Source organism: Mus caroli, chromosome 3 (assembly GCF_900094665.2).
Source record: "Mus caroli chromosome 3, CAROLI_EIJ_v1.1, whole genome shotgun sequence".
Lineage (NCBI taxonomy): Eukaryota > Metazoa > Chordata > Mammalia > Rodentia > Muridae > Mus > Mus caroli.
Window position 1 is genome coordinate 145,764,196 of NC_034572.1, and position 18,902 is coordinate 145,783,097.

Below are 18,902 nucleotides of genomic sequence, written 5' to 3' on the forward strand. Positions count from 1 at the left end.
GTGAGGGGCAGTGTGTGCCAGCCTCTCCTGTGTCCCGCCCTCTTCCTTCAGTGTGAGGGGCAGTGTGTGTCAGCCTCTCCTGTGTCCCGCCCTCTCTTCCTTCCGTGTGAGAGGCAGTGTGTGCCAGCCTCTTTATCTCTGTAGCTTTATGTGCATCTTTATCATCCATGCCACATGCTGCCCGAGCTGACAGGAGTCATTGTTAATGTGGTCTTATACTTGCCTCTGTAGATGATGATGTCAAACTATTTTAGGAGCTGGAGAGATGGCTTAGTGGGCAAGTGCTCACTGTGCAAGCAAGAGGACCTGAGTTTACATCCCCAGCATTCAAGCCAAAGCCACTCATAGCTCAGTATAGCTGTACCCCAGCCCTAGGTGAGTGTGGAATATGGAGATAGGAGGATTGGTGGCTGTTGTTGGTCAGCCACCCTAACAGAAAAAACAAACAAAAAAGCAAAAACAAAAGCAAACAAAACAAAACAAAAAAGCATATGCTCCAGGTTCAGTGAGAGACTGTCTCAAGAGGATCTACAGAGGATCCAGCAGGAGACCCAGGCTCTCTTCTGTCCTCTGCCTGAGTGCAAAGGGATGCACACATATATACAACACACACATGTACACACACACACATCCTTATGCATGCACACACATATATACATGTATGTGTATATATATATATATGTATATATATATATATATATATATATATATATATATATATACATAACACACACAAAATAAAACTACATTGGTCTAGGGATTGTAGCTCACTGGCTGAACTTGTCCAGTGTAAACAGTGCCTGAGTTCTATCCACAGCATACAAGAAACAGAGTAGAACACCTCGTCAGGACTTTATGCTTATATCTATCTTACCTTACTTTTATCCAAGTCACAGGTTAGAGCTTTTAGCTCCATATTGTACCTATCATAAGGTTTTATTTATGCTAGGATTATCGTATCCTAGCGTAAGGATTTTAATATAAGCTGCATTTTGGCCGTATTCTTCACGTCTGTAGCAGCACCTCCACATCTTTCTGCCATGTTTCCTGGCCTTGGCAGACTCTTGTCCCTGTGGAACCCTACGCCCTGTTAAGCCCTCCCTTGTGTAAGGTGCCTTGGTCATGGTGCTCTAGCATAGCCACTACTACATTGTACTTTGTTCAGCTTGACCAAATGAGAACTGATCTACCGACTCTTCATCTTGGTCAGCATTGTTTTGGAATGCTTTAAAATGGGACTAGTTGGCTAGCTTCTAACTCATTAAATCTAATGGCCTCAGCTTCTGATGTTTTATATATTCTACTAAGTTTCCCAAGAATTAAAAAACAAACCAAACTAATAGATTCTAGGAGTTCATAGGCTGTGATCCAGAGCTAGCTAATGTGTCTCCTGGGAAAGGACTAGGGATGTGGCTGATTATGCTTCCCCACCGTGGCAGGGATGGCCCTCGTTCACTTGATTAAACAGGGATGCAAACCAGAGACTAGAAGTGAGTTGGTGAGCCATTTAGACTGGGTTTTATTAAATTAGTATATCAAGCTTTTGGGGGTGGGGGCTTTTATTTTAAAGCCTGCAAAGTAATGGGTTTGGCTCTGGCACCATTTCGTGTGCTAGCTGGAAGTGTTGTCACAGTGCCAGCTCTGTTCTTTGCATCTCTTTTCTGTTGGTTTCAGAGTCTCAGATCGTACATTAGGTCTTTGGTCCACTTTGAGTGAAGACTTATGCGAGGTTGAGGAGAACGGGAATGGCTCCCTTTTGTTTCCCACATTTGGATGTCTGTTCCCCCAGGACTGCTGGTTGGCACTGCCCTGTTTCCAGTGTTTTTGACACTTATGGCTGTGCTGGTGTGCATTTATTCCTGAACGCTCTGTGAGTTTTTGCACCAGTGCCAGGCCCTGTCCCTGTGGTTGTGGGGTGAGATCTGAGGTCAGGAATTGTGACCTCTAGCATTACTTATGCTCATCAGGGCTGCTTAAGCTACCCAGGGGCTTTTGGTTCCCACGACATGGTTTCTGCACGCAGCACAGTCGTCCCAGGGTAGCTGCTGACACCGTCCTCATACAGAAGGACAGTGGTGGTTGTGGACACTGCCCTCACATAGTGACAGCTGTGTGTGGACTACTCTCACACAGAGTAACAAAACGGGATCCTGTCTACTGCTATCTGCCCTAGGGATTGGTAGCTCACCAGATAAGCAGCTGGGTTTCAGGCTCACAGACTGCGATTGTCCTGCTGACGGAGGCTCTCCCACCCTCTTATCACAAGGACCACTGGGCCTAGAGCCTCTAGCCCCCCCTCCCCCCGTCCTGAGATCAGCCCAGCATGGCTGCAGTGTTTGTTGCCTGCTTTCTTCACATCTGTTAGCTGTTCTCTCTCCACCTACCTCAGGTTCCTAAGCTGTCTGTCTCCTGGAGTATCATCTGTCCTCACATGGACTCTCCTTAGCCATATCACAGACAGGCAGTTTTTAATCTGCCGTCTTGCCCGGAAATCTTTTAAAGTTTAAAGTTTTTTCTTTCTTCGTACCAAATATGTGTGCATTCAGAGTGTGAACATTTAGAGTGCATGGAACCGGAGCATGTGTTGGGTATACCACATACCGCCCGTCTCTCAGCAGTTTCCTGTGTGTACTTCAAGTCTGTGAGGAGTGTGTGAGGCCTGGAGTTGTAACTGCTGTAGCTATGCTGCATAAACATGATGTATAGATTTAAATCACACCTAACTGAAGGGAAAGCTCTAACTTACTCTAAAAATAAGGGAAGTTGATTATGATTTTCTGTTTAGTGTGCACACTATAATTCATATTTTCTATATTACAGAAAATGACTGAAATTCATCTTGAATAGCTTTGCTATGAAAGCTTTTTTCTTCATATTTCTTTGAAAATTAGCCATAGTCAAACCTTGACACTCCAGAGACTAGGTAACTTTTGGTCATAATGACTACATGAAAGCCACCAGCGAGTTACCTCAGGCGTGAAAACACAGCCGGCTCTCCTGGCTTTGCCATCACGCTTCCAGTTTCCTCAGAAGGAAACCCAGTGAGAGGACTCTGTGGTACTGTGAAGGAGCTCAGTACCTCCCTGTCCCCAGAGCATGGCGTTCCTGTGGTGAGGTGGAACAGCAGCGTGACTCAGTGCGGAAGGGAGGGGTCGGCTGACCTGACACTGGCCTGTCGCAGGTTGACACCTGGTAAAAATGTGTGTTTTACATAGTTGAACTGCCAAGAAAGTGGGTTTCCATGGAAACACGACAGGCTTTTCTGCCCCGCCCCCATTCGATGGAAGGAGCTTGGCTCCCTCCAGGACTTTGTCATGGTAGCAGCTGGTGTTATTAAGTGTCAGCCTCTGTCTCTGAGAGAGAGGATCAGTGAAGGCTTCGACGGCAGACGCTGAGCTCAAGGACCGTCATTGCCTTGTTGGTCCAACTCATGCAGTGCCCAAATGCACTTTATCCAAGTGTGCTTCCACGGGGTTCTGATCCCTCATCCTGCTGCTGGCATGCTTGTGAGCAGAAAACATTTGCAGGAACCTGCCACCTGTGCCGTGGACCGCCCACTGCCCGACCCCACTTGCCCTTGGGGGTCGGAGGTGAGGTGGTGCGGAATCAATGGCACAGAACTACCACATCCTCTCCCTTATGGTCTTAGGTACAGTCTGGTTCAGTCTTAGGTTCAGTCCCCATCCTGAAAGCTCCTTCTTGGTTTCCTGGTTTCCACTGTGCTCACGGTTAGCTCACAAAGGAAGACTTGAAGCTACAGTCACCATGCGAGAGGGATCATGCAGACTTGGTCTTTCTAGACCTGAGTGAGCTCACTCCATTGCTGGGACCAAGTTCATGGTTTCCTTCTTCCTTACAGGAGTAATAACCCATTCCCTCTTTCTAAGGTTTAATGTGTGTGTGTGTGTGTTTTGCTTGTGATCATGTATGTGTCCACAGAGTCCAGAAAAGAGTATCAGGTTTCCAGGAGCTTGGCTGGATGCTGGGACTGAACTCTGTCCCTCTGCAAGAGCACTAAATGCTCTCACCCATTGCCTGCTCACCTCAGCCCGTTGCCACCTTTTCCTGTGGGCAGTAGAGGGAGATGGCAAGTGTCTTATAGCAGGACATGGAGACCTTCAGGTGTGCCAGCACCTGGTCATGCCACATGTCTGTTCCTGTAGCTCCCACTCCCACCAGCTTGCTCCTTGTCCCCACATCTGTGCCAGCATTTGGTTAGTTGATCCCCTGATGACTACGGTCATTCTGAGAGTTGTGAGGTGGATTCTGAAGGTGGCCTTAATCTGCATTTCCCTCATGGCTGAGGATGTTGAACACTGTTAAAGGCGTTTCCTAACCACTTGTAACTACTTGAACATGTTAAAAATACAGCTAAGGGATGGGAGCTTTTCTGTGCCTTCAAAATATATGTAATTTAATTTACTATATATAAATAAGCTAATTTGCCTTCTTTGGTATATATTTTAGTTTCAAGTAATTGTTTCAAGCTGTCTCGTTCAAGGGGTTATATCAAATTGTGCGTTTGGACCTGTTTCTGGAATTTCTTCCTAATGTCCTTGGATTACTTTAGATAATGTGTTTTGAATTATTTATTGATTTTATTGTTGTATCGACCATAGCACAACCTCTGTTCTTACAGTTGTTTTCAATTCTTAGAAGAATGCTTTGGCCTTTAGGCCCCAATAAGCTCTGTCAATTTATACATGAATAATCTGATTTCAGCATGGCATTGTGGGAGGAAACACTCTTGAGTCAGAGATGGCTTTATGTATGGGCACTGTAAATAATTTTAGAGACTTGTTCTAAGAGTGCTTCAGTAGCAGAGTAAAGAGTTTCTGAGGCCACTGGGCATCTAAGGTAGAGAAACAAGGACACAAGAGGAGGATTGTAAACTGATTGTGTGAGCTTCTCATGAGCCTGCTCTGTCCTTTTCAACTTCACTGAGGGTCTGGGCAGTATTTTAATCACTTTCAGCACAGATTGTAGCATTGCTGTGTTGGATTCAGAACCCTTTCACAGTGAAGAGACTCAGCTTGTATCTGTGAAATGCTATTGTCTGAGACACAGTGACATAAGGAAAAACGGCACAGCCTCCTGTGCAGAAATTGTTCCTTCATGAAATGCTGTCAGTAGAGCTCCTTAGCCCAGGTCTTGGGAAGAGAAAATGAAGAGATAACCTCTGGAGCCAGTGAGTGTCTTAGAGCTCTCAAAATCTTAAATAAAAGAACGACCTTAAGAAGGAGAACACACATTATTCGTAAGAGGAAAAAAGAGGTGTTTGGGGTTCCAGCCATGCATAAGTTGGAATGAGCACTTGTAGTTTTCTCAGAATTACAAATGCTGAGTAGAGAGTTTGGTGACCTTATGCACCATGATTAGGAAAGCGACAATTCTGTGAGAACAGAGGACGTTGTGAAGAGGAGGGTGGGGACACAGTGCCCAGAAGTGTTAGATGTGGACAAAAAGAGTAAGGAAGGGCTTTATGAAAGCAAGGGAGTATTTAAAAATCCCACCCCGGTACATCGGATACTTTATTAAATAAGCTGCAGTTCGTTTCGGTTACAGAAGAGGGCGCTCTTGAACTGAAAACTCTCCCTTGTAAATTAGCTCATCTCCTTGATCCAACTCCAGATTGATGGCGATTACTAATCCCAGGAAAGCCAATATAAATAATCCTCAAGAGAGAAAGAATTCAGCAAATGTACAAAGTTAATACAAGAATAACATAGAAAATTCAGATAAAACCTTATTAAATTATATATAATTTATATACATTTTGTTATGTGTAGACACTTTCAGTGGAGAAAAGCAAAAACAGAAAGAAGGGTTGAGGAGATGGCTTAGTCACTTGTAATGCAAGTTTAAGGACCTGAGTTCAACCCCAGGGCCCTCATAAGGAGGCTGGGGTGGGGGCATGTGATTGCAGTCCCAGTATTGGGGAGGCAGACACAGGTGGCCCTCTGGGGTTCACTGGACAGTCAGCATGGTCATCAGCAAGACCCACGCCAGTGACAGACAGGCTGTCTCTAAATCCAAGTTGACAGGGCTGAGGAATGAAGTTTTCAGACATGTGCATTCATATCATATACAAGCACCTGCACATGCATAAACACATACAGAGGGGTGGGATATAAAAGAAAAAACAGAGGAGGGCCAGCGGGAGCCCTGGAGTGTGAACAAGGTGTTACACAAGTGTCTGTGTTAGAATGAACTCACTGGGAGAGTCATGACGGAAAGAGACAAACAACAACAATGTCTGGAAGAACCCAACTGGACTCTGGAAAGACAAAGGCAAAATTGAGAAAATCACCTTGGAAGTGAAAACTAAATTACAAGGCACCCAGGGGAGGTGTGTGTTACCACAAGTATAGTGAAAGGAATAAAGAGTAGAAATAAGAGCCAGGAAAATAACACTGAAATGTGAGGAAGAAAAAGATCAGAGAGAGAGAGAGAGTCTGGGGGGCGTCCATGATATTTACTTAATGCTTAAACTAGAAAATCAAATGGAATAGAAATAGTGTTTAAAAACTGTAATGGAAACCTTTTCAGCGCTCAAGCAGAATGTGTGAAAGGTCCTATGTCGTGGGCCCCTGAGAGGGACTGTCTACCCTGCCAATCCTCAAAGTACGCCAGGGCATCACCTCAGCAGAAGCAGGGAGGAAGAGGCCTCCCGATCCTCCGAGTGAGAAACGAAGATGCACAAGTACAAGGGTAACAGTGCGTTAGGACGGAAGTCATCTAACTGGAAAGACATCGAGCCAGGTTCCTGAAACAGTGTGTAATCTGTGGAAGAGAACCAGTATTTCCAGGAAAGTTATGAGCGGTTGATTTAACCACTGTGAGACTGGTGAGCTAGTGGAAAGTTCCCACTGTGTGCTACATGAGACTCAGTGTGAATTACACACTGTCTTTGAAACATTGTTGACATTGTGAAGGCATGCTGAAATACATAGTAACTGCTGGAATATTCCAATGTGAACTGTCATGTTGTCTCAACGTTTTCTGTTGAACTGGCTCTCATGTATTAGAGGCTCCCATAAACTCTTGTGTCCCTGAGATTGGTCTTGAACCTTGGTCCACCTGATATACCTCCCAAGTATTGGGACTAAGTGTTTTAATTAGCATTATTAATTATTAGTATATTAGTTGTTCACAGCAATGGATTTCATTATGTCGGTTTATGCATGTGCATGGTGTATGTCGGTCATATTCACCCCAGTTCTGCTAATCCTCTTCCCAGCTGGCTCCCCTCTGCTTTCTTGTCTTGTCTTTGTCTGTCAATTGTGGTGACCCTGTGAGTCTCCTCATGGCTGTCTGCAGGAGCGTGGGCGGAAGCCTATTTACAGAGCATGTACACCTTTCTACAGGGCTGTGGAAATTCTGTCTCCTCCCCCATCAACTTTTAAATGCCTGTGAGTCCTGGAGAGGGTGGGGCTCCACGGATCCCTTGATCTTCCCTGGAAGGGTCCTGACAGACCCAGCCTTGCAGTCCAGTGCAGGTGTCACGGCTGCTGTGGGTCTGCGATTGCCGAAGTCCTGTCGTATCTGGAAGTCAGCTTTCCACAGCTATCTCATTTCCGCTGACTCTTCCGTTCTCTCTGCTCCATCTTCCACAGTGCTCCCGAGCTTTGAGGGGCTGTTCTATATGTCCCAGGTATAGCGCGAGGTATTCAAACTGTCGTTTAGTCTCTTTGAGTAGTTATGAGTCTGCAGTCACTGCTGCCCACTGGAGGAAGAAGCTTGTCTGAGCAGCTCTGCGGGCATGTGAGCTCTGGAGAAGGCCATTTGATAGGCCCGCGACTTGTATCCAGCAGCACCTGGAGATTCTGATCCGGGGCCTGCGGCCTTCCCAGCTACAGGCTTTTGACCAGCAGGTAGCGTCAGAAGTGAGGTCTTTCCTGTGGCAAGTCCAGCCCTGAGGCGGGCAGGCTTCCCACAGTTGTCCAGTGCTCTCACGCTGCCTGGCCGGGAGGGCAAGCTGCGTGGCGCCCTCTGCCCCTGGCAGCGTCAGGCTAGCCAGCAGGGAGGAGGTTCCAGCCCAGCTGCAGCTTGCTTTCTGTGACCTTCAGCAGCACAGTCTGACCAACTAGTTATGGTAGGAAACTAAGGGCAGTGACCTGTGTTGTTTTGGGGTTCTCGGGAGCACCCATGGTCACCTCCTGAGAAGTGCCCTGCCCTGGTCCTGGGATTCTTGTTTAATAGGCTGTAACCTCTGGAAACACCTTTATTCACCCCCACAGGGTGAATATCCCATTCAAAATATTTTTAAAAATTGTTTTTTTATTAGCTTACCAAAATGTCAGCTTTCCATGTATCATTACTTTCGGTTGACATCCTAGTCTGTACCTTCCGTCTGCCATCTGCTCTCACTGAGTGAGACCATCAGTGCCCCTTCTACGTCACACGGGTTCTGCTGTCTCCCCTCCCACCCTGCCAACTTAAAGATTATATTTTCCCTGTGATACAGATGTATATATATAAAAGAGCTGAACACACATGAGGGAGGTAAGGTAATAGAATATTTTCAGTTTCTTCCATTTCTTGGAAAATCTCATAATTTCAAGTTATTGGATGATTTGAATTCCATTGTGTGTGTACCTCATTTTCGTTGTTACTTGAATTAATAGTGTCTAGGCTGACTATTTCCTAGCTACTGTGACTAGAGTGGCAGTGACCACAGATGTGCAGGTCTCTTTGGTAGGATGCAGAGTTCTTCGGGTGGGTGCCCAGGAGTGGGATGGGTGGGTCATATGGTAACTCTAGTGTTTGCTTTCTTAGAAATCGCCACGTTGATTTTCCTGGTAGCTGCAGAAGGTTATATGCCCACCAACACCATTCCAATATCCGTGTCTTGATGTTAGCCATTCTTCCTGGTGTAGATGGAATCTCATTGTGGTTTTAACTGGTGCCTCTCTTATGACTAAGGGCACTGAGTGCTTCACGATAGTTACTGGCCACTTGGGCTTCTCTCTGTTCAGTGCTGTAGCTGAGTTTTGATTGAGTTGTCTTCTGCGTCCTTCCTGACATCTGTCTTCTTGAGCTTTTGTATATCATGGATATTAATCCTCTGTTAGATTATCTCCTGTCTCCTAGGCTCTCTCTTCACCCAACTCTTTCTTTTGCTGAACGGAGGGTTTTGTTGTTTTTGTTTTTGTTTTTGAATTTCATGAGGTTTCATTTCTCTCCCACCGGCCTATTTATTCTGCAGCGGGAATCCATTCAGGAAGTCCTTGCCTGTCTGTATCTGGAGTGTTTGCCTGCTTTTTCCCTCTGGCAGTTTTAGAGTTTCGGCAAACTTTACCCAGGAGCCAGTAGGCCCCTCCCACCCCTCCCCTATTATCTCCTCCCAACCCCACTCATAGCAGTGACCCACCCACTCTCCACCTATTGTGGCCAGAATCTGTGGCATTCTTCTAGACTGAATTAACTATCTTTTATGTTGCTCCTGTGAGAGGGATGCCCACACCACCAAGAGCTCTGGGTGTTCTTTAATCTGGGGCAGAGAATGGCGCTGATTTGCATATCAGCCTCCTTTTGGGAAAGGCCTCATAAATTCTCACATTGCAGGTTTTGAGTCTTAGTCAAGCTTATTCCATATGATTTTCAGGAAAAGTTGAAGTTGAAGTTTTGAAATCTAATGTTGACACATTGTGGAATTCACAGAAAAAGGGTAAAAACATTTTACTGCATGCAGTCAGATCTTACTAATATCTAGTGTTTATTTTTGAGATGCTCAGTACTTTAAAAAATACATTTTATCAGACTACTTGTTGGTTTGGTCTTTTTTAATTTCTGATTTCCAGGGATCAGAGAATGACAAGAGAGAGTGATGGAATATCTAAACTGAAAGTGAAGTCAAGGACTGCAAAGGAGAAAGGGGCCAACAAGGAGTGGGTGTGCGTGAGGGTAGTAAGGGGGCAGCAAAAATGGTGATGTAGGTGGGAAGTTGTCACAGTGAAGCCACATACTTTATATGCTCACTAAAAATTCTAATAAAAACTGAAAAAAAAGAGGAACAAGCTGAAAGGGGAAAGAAATCTACCTTTCTGCACCCGTGTTTCATATTGTAGTAGTAGTCGTTGTGCGAGCTCTGCATATCATTTTACATTGCAATGGCCGGGATCTGAATGACTTACACTTAGGAGCCCTCTGTCTATGAGGGCTGACTTCTCAACCTTCTCTGTGCACCACCACTTCTGGGAGCGCCCAGGTCCTGCTTCCCCAGAAGGCCTGCTCCTCCAGGACGTGTTCCTAAATGTGAAGTCCCGAGTGAACGTGGGAACCAGGACAGTAGGTGATGTCGGCTGACCTCATCACACCATTGCCCGTAGTCTGAATACTTTCCTGGCAGTCATTTAGGTCCTGGCCATTGCGTTGGGTGGTTTTTCCAAAATTGTCAATAAATATTATTTCCAAAAGTTCCTTTAGGTATGTGATAAGCACATCTCAGAGTTGCGCTCTTAGGCTAATAATGCTTACCTGTGGCACTGGCCTGAGTGTGTATTCTGATTGCTTTCTAGTTCTAAAGAAGATGGCATGGCCAAGGAGCACATGGAACCTCTCAAGTATGCTGAACAGCTCCCGGTGGCTCAGATAATACACCAGGTTGGTTTCTGTTTGATTCTTTTGAAAGAAACACACTTTTAATCTCAGAAGGGAATGCTTTTGTTAGGCTTTTCAGAGTCCTTGTGTTCTGTCTGTAGATGTTGTGGGTACACTCTTCCTACTGCGCTCTACCCTTATGCGAACACTCAGTATTGAAAAGGCCATGCAGTGTAATGCCTGAACTCTTACATACAACGTGGGGTAATCTAAATTACCTCTTACAAATTAGAAAATGCCAGAAAACTTAATTTTGAACCACTGTATTGGGTTTATGATGAGAAAGCTGAAAATTAATCATGACCACCGCTGTGGTTTGGAGGAGCTAAGGAGGGGAAGCCATCATGCCTGCTCTTGTCCACCTTCCCCAGCAACTGTTGTGAAGCGTAATTGGAACTGTCATGTGTGTAGTTTGCTCATTTCCAGCCATGACGACTCTGTCATCCTTGCGTGTGGGGCTCAGCTGAGAACAGGCAGCGTTGTAAGCACCAAGCTTGGATTCTGTGCTATGACTGTGACAGGCCAGACACATTCTGCCCTGCCAGGCCACAAGCAAGTCACCTCAAATAGCTTGTTGAGCAGCCTGTGGGCCTGCAACGTTTTTTTAGCTCCTCAGAGCTCATTGGAATTGTTAGGTGTCCTCACAGGTCAGAGCTTCAGGGTTGGTGTGGACGTCAATGCTAGGAGGTTTTCTTACATTGTTTCCAATCGGAAGAATCTTAGTGGCTGTGGGTTGTTAATAGTGCCAGTTTGAGTTTATTAAAGAAAGAGGATTTTAATTTGAAAATTAAATATAAAATATAAATTCATTATATAAATAAAACTCAGTTTTAAAATACTGCATGAATCTTAAAAATGGTTAAGTCTTGCCCCTCTGGGGCACTCATCTGTGTAATCAAGTCCAGTTTATATGTCAGGAATTCCTAGATTGTCGGAGCTTAAATGACCTAACAGACTGCAAATGTCACATTTAAAATTCTGTCTTCATGCCTGACTCTCAGCATAAATGAGTTAAACAGCAGAGCAGGCAGCAAGCTGGATGTTCTCAGCAGTGAGAGCGCGCCTGCACCTGCAGCAGTGCAGAGCAGGCAGCAAGCTGGATGCTCTCAGCAGTGAGAGCGCGCCCGCACCTGCAGCAGTGCAGAGCAGGCAGCAAGCTGGATGCTCTCAGCAGTGAGAGCGCGCCCGCACCTGCAGCAGAGTGCTTTGCTCAGAACCGGGAAGCAGGGAAGCCATTGCTGGTCACCCAGAATGGAGCTGAACACGCAGCAGGAATTAACCTTTATGACAGCTGACCACAGGAAATGTCAGAAATGTTTTTATAATGACAGGAACCAGTAAGCTGCCCATTTTCTATAACCACTGTTTTGTAGTTAAACACTGTTTGAATTCAAAGTAAAGGCACTTTACCCTGGTGAAAATTTTTATATTGTATGTTTTTTTCTAGTATAAGAGATGGTAGTGATTTAACACTAAAGTATAAGCCGCATAATTAAAAATCTGAATGATCTATCATAAAATCTCACTCCTTAAGAAATTCTACATGATAGAAATCTCTTTTTATTAATCAAAATTAAGGTGTAGACAGCACACGTGGTCCTGTCATTCTTCTTTGTGGCAGCTCTGTAACAGACAGAGCACTGCCACTGCACTCTCTAGGCAGGGTCATTTAGGAAGGCACTGTTTGTCTTACAGTTTTTAAAATCTGACTATCCATACCTATATCTGTATCTATATCTGTATCTATATCTGTATCTATATCCCCGTTTGTCTGTGTGTGAGTATGTGCACTTGAGTACAGGTCCCCAGAGACCAGAAGAGGGTGTCGGGTCCCTTGGAGCTCTTCTAGATACAGAAGTGGCAGAAATGCAAGGATGACAATGACGACGATGACCCTTATGTGCAGAACATGTGTGCCTGGAGTGAGTCAGTGACTTGCATGACCTTATGAACTAGAGGTCACGTGCCCTGAAAAACCCACACTCCATGGAATGTTCTGCAAAGGCTGCTAGACTGACTAGACCTGAAGTCACTGTGGGTGGGTTGGAATGTTGCAGGTCTAGAGCCAGATTATCTCCTGCTCTTTGTTCCCTTCCCAGCCATCCATTGTTCGTCTGATCTAGCACTCTGTGACTATCAGGAAACTCTTTGGGGTGTAACAAACCCTTGTATTCAGCGACCTGGCAGCCACTGTCTGCAACTGTCACGATCAAGTTGTACACTCAGTGACTTTAGTTAGTGCCTCTCAAGCTGGCAAACTGAAGTCCTATTTGGGGAGGGCTGGGAAGTTGGTGCAAGGCATAAGAATGCTTGTTGTACAAGTATGAGGATCAGAGATCAAATTCCACCCAGCCCTGTGGGTGAGAGAGGAGCAGAGACCACAGCGGTTTGCTGGGCACCAGCATGGCGGCAGGACCAGGGAGGCAGGCAGAGAGTGATAGAGCAGGACACCCAGTGTCCTCCGTGAGTGTACCCATAAGCGCGCGCGCGCGCACACACACACACACACACACACACACACACACACACACACACATAAAATCACATCAAACTACCGTTTCTGAGAAGGTTAAACAGGGTTATCCCATGACCCAGTGATTTCAACATAGGCGGATGCCCAAGAGCTTTAAAGACAGGGACGCATATGGGCAGGTCGTTCACTGCAGCAGTCTGTTCGTAAGTGTTCAGTGGAAGCAGCCCAGACACCGAAGAGCTGCTGATCAGGTGAACAGAGTAAAGCGCACCCAGACGGCAGAATGGCACTGAGCAGTGGGAAGGACTGAGGTGCCGGCCTGCCAGGTGTAAACACAACCCCGTGCACGAGGTCAGACACAGTGCTCATCACTGCTGCATCTGTAGGTGGGAGGAGGCAGGACCTGGTCCTCCCTGCCGAGGACACAGTCATAGAAATAGTATAACTATAATGGTGATTATTGCTCAGTTCTATAATCACTGAATTAAAGTAGGTGAATGCTGTGGTATGCCTGTATATATAATAAAGATATTTGGAACATGAAATCGCCTGTTTCCAGTGGAGAGCCAGGAAACAAGGCTTATGGCCCTCTGCTGCTCCTCGTGAATGCCACAGGCAGCCTGACAGTACTTCTGCTCATAAGAGTCTAGCTAAAGAATGAAAGTACTGGCCTGTGACCCAGTGCAGTGACGTGCATCAGGCTCAGTGTCCACAACACACTGAGAATACTCAGTACAACACACATAGCAGACGTGGGAAGCAGGACTTTCAGATCTAGAACTCAGGAGAACAAATATGTATGTGATTTTTTTCTTTCCTTTCTTAAAATATATATATATTTAAAAAAATAATTGAATTTTATTTTCTTATCAACTAAATGTTCTTTTTTTTCCCCCAGTTTCTGCTTAATGGCAGAAAATTTAATCCAGATACTTGTAGATGCATTCATTCAAACCCAGGATCTTCTCCATCCCTTTTCCAGTCTCTCTAGGATGACAGACAGGTCGCAGTGCAGGTGATAAGGTGTGGCTGGCATGGCCTCATAGCACATGAGATTCAGTGTCATTCTTGCTGACTGGTAGTCCGTAGGGCTTTGCCCTGATCTGCCCTGAGGCAGCCGCCACGGCACATCTGGAAACACTTCTTTTCTCTGTCTGTGGTTGCCTGGCTGGTGAAATTAGTGAGCAGAGCGCGTAACTGGAGTGTCACGGTGGAATCAAGAATCATGTGGGAGATAGGCATGCCTGTGGGTCATCTTGACTGGCATTCTCTAGGGGCATCCCAGGCTCTGTAGTTGAGAAATGGAAGTGACCAGTAGCCTGACCGTGGATACCATGTAGATACCACATGCTGCCCTGCTGTGATTTCTACCCAGAGCTCTGAGGGAGAATCCACAAACCCTTCCTCCCTGCAGTTGCTTGAGAGGATTTTGTCACAGCTTCAGGAAAAGCAACAGCCAGGGAGAGAAGAGCCTTGCTGCTGCTGGCGCTGTCGCCTCCCTCTGCCCTCTGTTTTCTCTCTTTTCTTTCTTTCCTCTTCTCCCATTGCCCTCAGTTTGGGCCGTTAAACATCCTACCCCTTCTTCCTAAATGTTGGCCAGTGTTATAAGTACTTCTGTTGAAGAATCCGTTACATTGTATCTAATGCATAATAACACTGAGTGCATTTGATGTCCACTGCTAATTGGATTCAGACTTCTTTCCCACTGACTGGGGAGTACAGGGGTCTCTCAAGGCCTTACACTGAGGCTGACTGCGAGACTTGCCTGTGGTACTCAGGTTTCTTTCCTAGCCAACAGTGGCGGTATTTACCAACATTTGTAAGAGGGCTAGCAAACTGTAGTGTTCATATGCTCACAGTTTAGCAGCAATTTGGGAACTAGATTATTGGAGTTGCTGGTGAGGGGCACTGCTCTGTGAAGCACAAGTCCTTTAGGAATTTGTTAGCTCATAGTACTCGGACCTTATGGAGAAAGAGCAGGAAAGTGCATACAAAGTGGTCCATGACCCTGTGTCACTGTGTCCATAATCTCCGTTCACAGATTGTAGCTTGTTCTATTTAGAAGTACGGTATTGTTGGGACATTGGAGGGAGAGAAATGGGTGGTTTTCATATATAAGTAAACTTCATAGTTACCTCACAGATGCTGGTTTGAAAAATCAAACCACTTTTTATAAGGCAGTGTGGATTTTGAGATGTAAAATTTATAATATGATATTTTTATTGAAAGTTAATGCAGTTTTCTTTATAAATGCAATCACTTATAAATGAGTTAGATAACATTTTGGGCAATTAATAGGTTCGTTTCACTTTAATTTGGGAGCATAAAAAGTTGATTAGCACCATGTAGAGCTTATTAATTATAAGATAATGATAATTAGTGATTTGAAAATCAGACACAAAAGTCTTTTAAACTATCTTTGCAATTAGGAATTTCTATGTATCTCAAATGCAACTTTTTCTTAAGCTTCATTTGGAGTAAAATATTCCATTAATGACAAGTCCACGCTGAGTGGGTGTGTAGCCACCTATTACGAGAATTGTTCTTTGGTTTCATCCAGTGAGGGATGCCCTTTAACTTTCTTTTAAGGGCCCATGTTAGTTACTCCTCACACATACTAAGGTATTTGGCCCCATGTTTTCTATATATAAAAGGTAACACAAAACCAAGAATGATGATTGCCCTAATGAGCACAACGCGTGTGGCTGGAGTGGGTCAGTTACCTGGTGACCTGCATGACCTTATGAACCAGAGGTCATGTGCCCTGGAGAACCCACAGAATGTTCTGCAAAGGCTGCTAGACTGACTGGATGGGCAGTCACTGGGGGGTGGGTTGGAATGTTGCAGGTCTAGAGCCAGATTATCTCCGGCTCTTTGCTTCCTTCCCAGCCATCCATCCGGAAACTTCTTGGGTTGTAACAGCCTGACAGAACCCTAATGTCTAGCAACCCTGAAGAGAGGAATATTTTCAGACAGTTACCAGAAGCCTACAGCAGAGCCTGCCCACCTCGCTGTAACCCACCTGCCTGATGCTTGCACTAATGGATTGAAGGCTTTACTTGATGAGTTTCTGTTCTGTTACTGAGAAACTCTTGTGGAATGGCTATCACAGTAGAACATGGAGTCTGGGGTGACTCAGGATGTGATCATTTTTATATTTGACTCCAAATAAACTGTCCCCAGTAAGTGTCTGAGATTTGTGGAATGTTGATAAATTATCCAAGGACCTTGACAATACTAAGGCACCTTTTGAACGTCACAGTAAATTGTCTTCCATCTGCATAGAGGGTAAGCTAATAGTGTAGTGAAGTGATGATTTCAGGAGTAAAAGCTGCATGCAGGCAGATGTTGCAGTTTAGCTCATGTAGTAGTTACATTGCTGTAACAATGTTTCAACTGCTTGTTTAATAAATGTCTGTGATGCAAGTCCGAAGCAGTGACTTGGTACATTGTGCTGAATATGGGAAAAGTCATAGTAACTACTGAGTACTGAATTGAAACGGGTCATGATGATTATTCATTCCACCTGAGAACTGTAGCTCCCCTTCTCTACCCCGTGTTAACCAAGTCTGTGCCCGCATGGATGAAACAATTTGATTAAAAGCTCCATGCTTCCCTGGCACAGTTGGGATGTGCAAGGGCTGACGTTAAGTCTCGGGTGTGCTGAGATGCCTTTTCCCCTTAGCTCTGGGTCCTTCTGCTAAGGTGGTAGTCTCCGTGCTGGTGTATCAAGCCAGAGACTGTGCAGTAGTTTAAAAATGTCAGCAGATCCAATGGTGTATGTCAGGGAATCCTCTCCGATTGTGGAAAACTCTGCCTGCCACTCCCACCTGTGCTGTTATCCACATTCCCGGCTTTTCTAGGTTCACTGTTTTATTACAGAGCCTCTTACAAATGTTATACTTTGGTAAGGTTAGTGCATGTGTGCATCTCAGATTAGGGTCTTCCCAAAATGCCAGCTCAGAGAGGGTCCTGGTGCCATCCACTGTCAGTCTTTGGGGAACACTTTACTCTTTTACTGAACAGAGCTGCTCCTGACACCACAGGGTGTTTAGTGCTGGCTGCTAGTACTGCTTAGTCTGGACACCAAAAATGCGCCTCCTCCCGCCCCCCGAACCCCATTTTCTCCTAATTGCTCCCATGCACAGAGGGCAGAACACTGCAGATCTTTGCAGTATCTGACCATGGAATCTTTCATTTGCATAATCTAGCTTCTCAATCTTATAATGCTAAGATATGGGCCAGGCAGGCGGCTCAGCAGACAAAAGCACTTGCCACCAAAGCCTGCTGATGTGCGTGACTCCCAGACCCACGGAGGAAAGAGAGAACTGGCTTCCAAAAGTTACTCTGACTGTGTGTGTGTGCGTGTGTGTGTGTGTGTGTGTGTGTGTGTGTATGGCGCTGTGTGTGCCTGGTAGGCATGCACATGTACCTGCATATACACACATGCACACACACACAAATAATAAAATTAAAAATTTTAATGCATATTTAAAATCTCTCCTTTGTCTTCGTCACACAGCACAGTGAACTCTGCAGTTCTAGCTCCTGCAGTATGCCATGGATAATGGCAAATGTTCAGACCTTCTGCTCATGTTTGCTTTTTATTTTATCCTGCTACAGCTACTTTTGACATTTTACTGTTTTCTTCTGTTCCAGCGAAGCCTCCCACACTGTAGCTAAACTCTGCTAAAGGTTGACTGAAATGAAATGCCTCCAGTCACAAACCTCTCATACCTTCTTTTTAAAGTGTGTCTATTGAATTATTGACATCTGGAAGCTTGTCAAAAGGGAACTGAAGCCACATCGCTGGCACCGGCTGGGACGGGCTTGGAATCTCCCAGCCTCTTCCGAACCATAGCTTGGGAGACCATAGCTTCAGCCTGGAAACTGAAGTGGCATGAGAAGTAGGACACTGGCCGGTTCTTTCCGTAGACATTATAGGGAGAGTAGTGTTGTCACAGCTTGATGTCATGCAGGAGTTTTCAGGTGACTGGCCCAGCTTTCATGTCAGAGCTTGACGACCATTTGCAGCAATGTTGCTTCCCAAGGAAGAAATAGACCACAAACTGTTTTTAGAAACAGTAATTAAAATTTCAATAATGGTGTCTCATCAACCTAGTGTAGTTTTGAATTTTTTTAGTTCATCCATAAATTTGTTATCATATCTATTTGATGTGTTGTTTTTATTAAAAATTAAAATTTGGAGCCTCACCTACCCATGAATTTTGTAGAACAAAGATATTCCTGTTTTCACTACATTTTTAAAGATTTAAAAAGTAAGAATAGTTGATGTTAATGAAGAAAGTAGAATTCTTTTCTTTCCTTTTCCTAGCTTCCTTCCTGTCTTCCTTTTACATCATTTATCTACAGTGGCTTTTAATTCCTCCCAACTCTACCTGGAAATAAATGCCTCCTCTACATCCTCTGCCTTCTGTGCAGTAGATAAATATGGCTACCACCATCAACACCACCACCTCCTCCTGTTCCTCCTCCTGCTCCTCCTCCTGTTCCTCCTCCTGCTCCTCCTCCTGTTCCTCCTCCTGCTCCTCCTCCTGTTCTTCCTCCTGCTCCTCCTCCTCCTCCTCCTGCTCCTCCTCCTGCTCCTCCTCCTCCTCCTCCTGCTCCTTCTCCTGCTCCTCCTCCTGCTTCTCCTCCTGTTCCTCCTCCTGTTCCTCCTCCTGCTCCTCCTCCTGTTCCTCCTCCTGCTCCTCCTCCTGCTCCTCCTCCTGATCCTCCTCCTGATCCTCCTCCTGATCCTCCTCCTGCTTCTCCTCCTTCTTCTCCTCCTGTTCCTCCTCCTGTTCCTCCTCCTGCTCCTCCTCCT

The 18,902-nt window shown here is 45.3% G+C and overlaps 1 protein-coding gene across 2 annotated transcripts in view; it reads left to right on the top strand.

The window, feature by feature from the left end:
* Pigk (phosphatidylinositol glycan anchor biosynthesis class K) overlaps positions 1-18,902 on the top strand; it is an 81,082-nt gene that overhangs the window by 45,545 nt on the left and 16,635 nt on the right. For both annotated transcript variants that reach the window (XM_021158609.2, XM_029475289.1), the window contains one exon: positions 10,521-10,605. In XM_021158609.2, the coding sequence (XP_021014268.1) occupies positions 10,521-10,605 (85 nt within the window). The remainder of the gene's footprint in view (positions 1-10,520; positions 10,606-18,902) is intronic.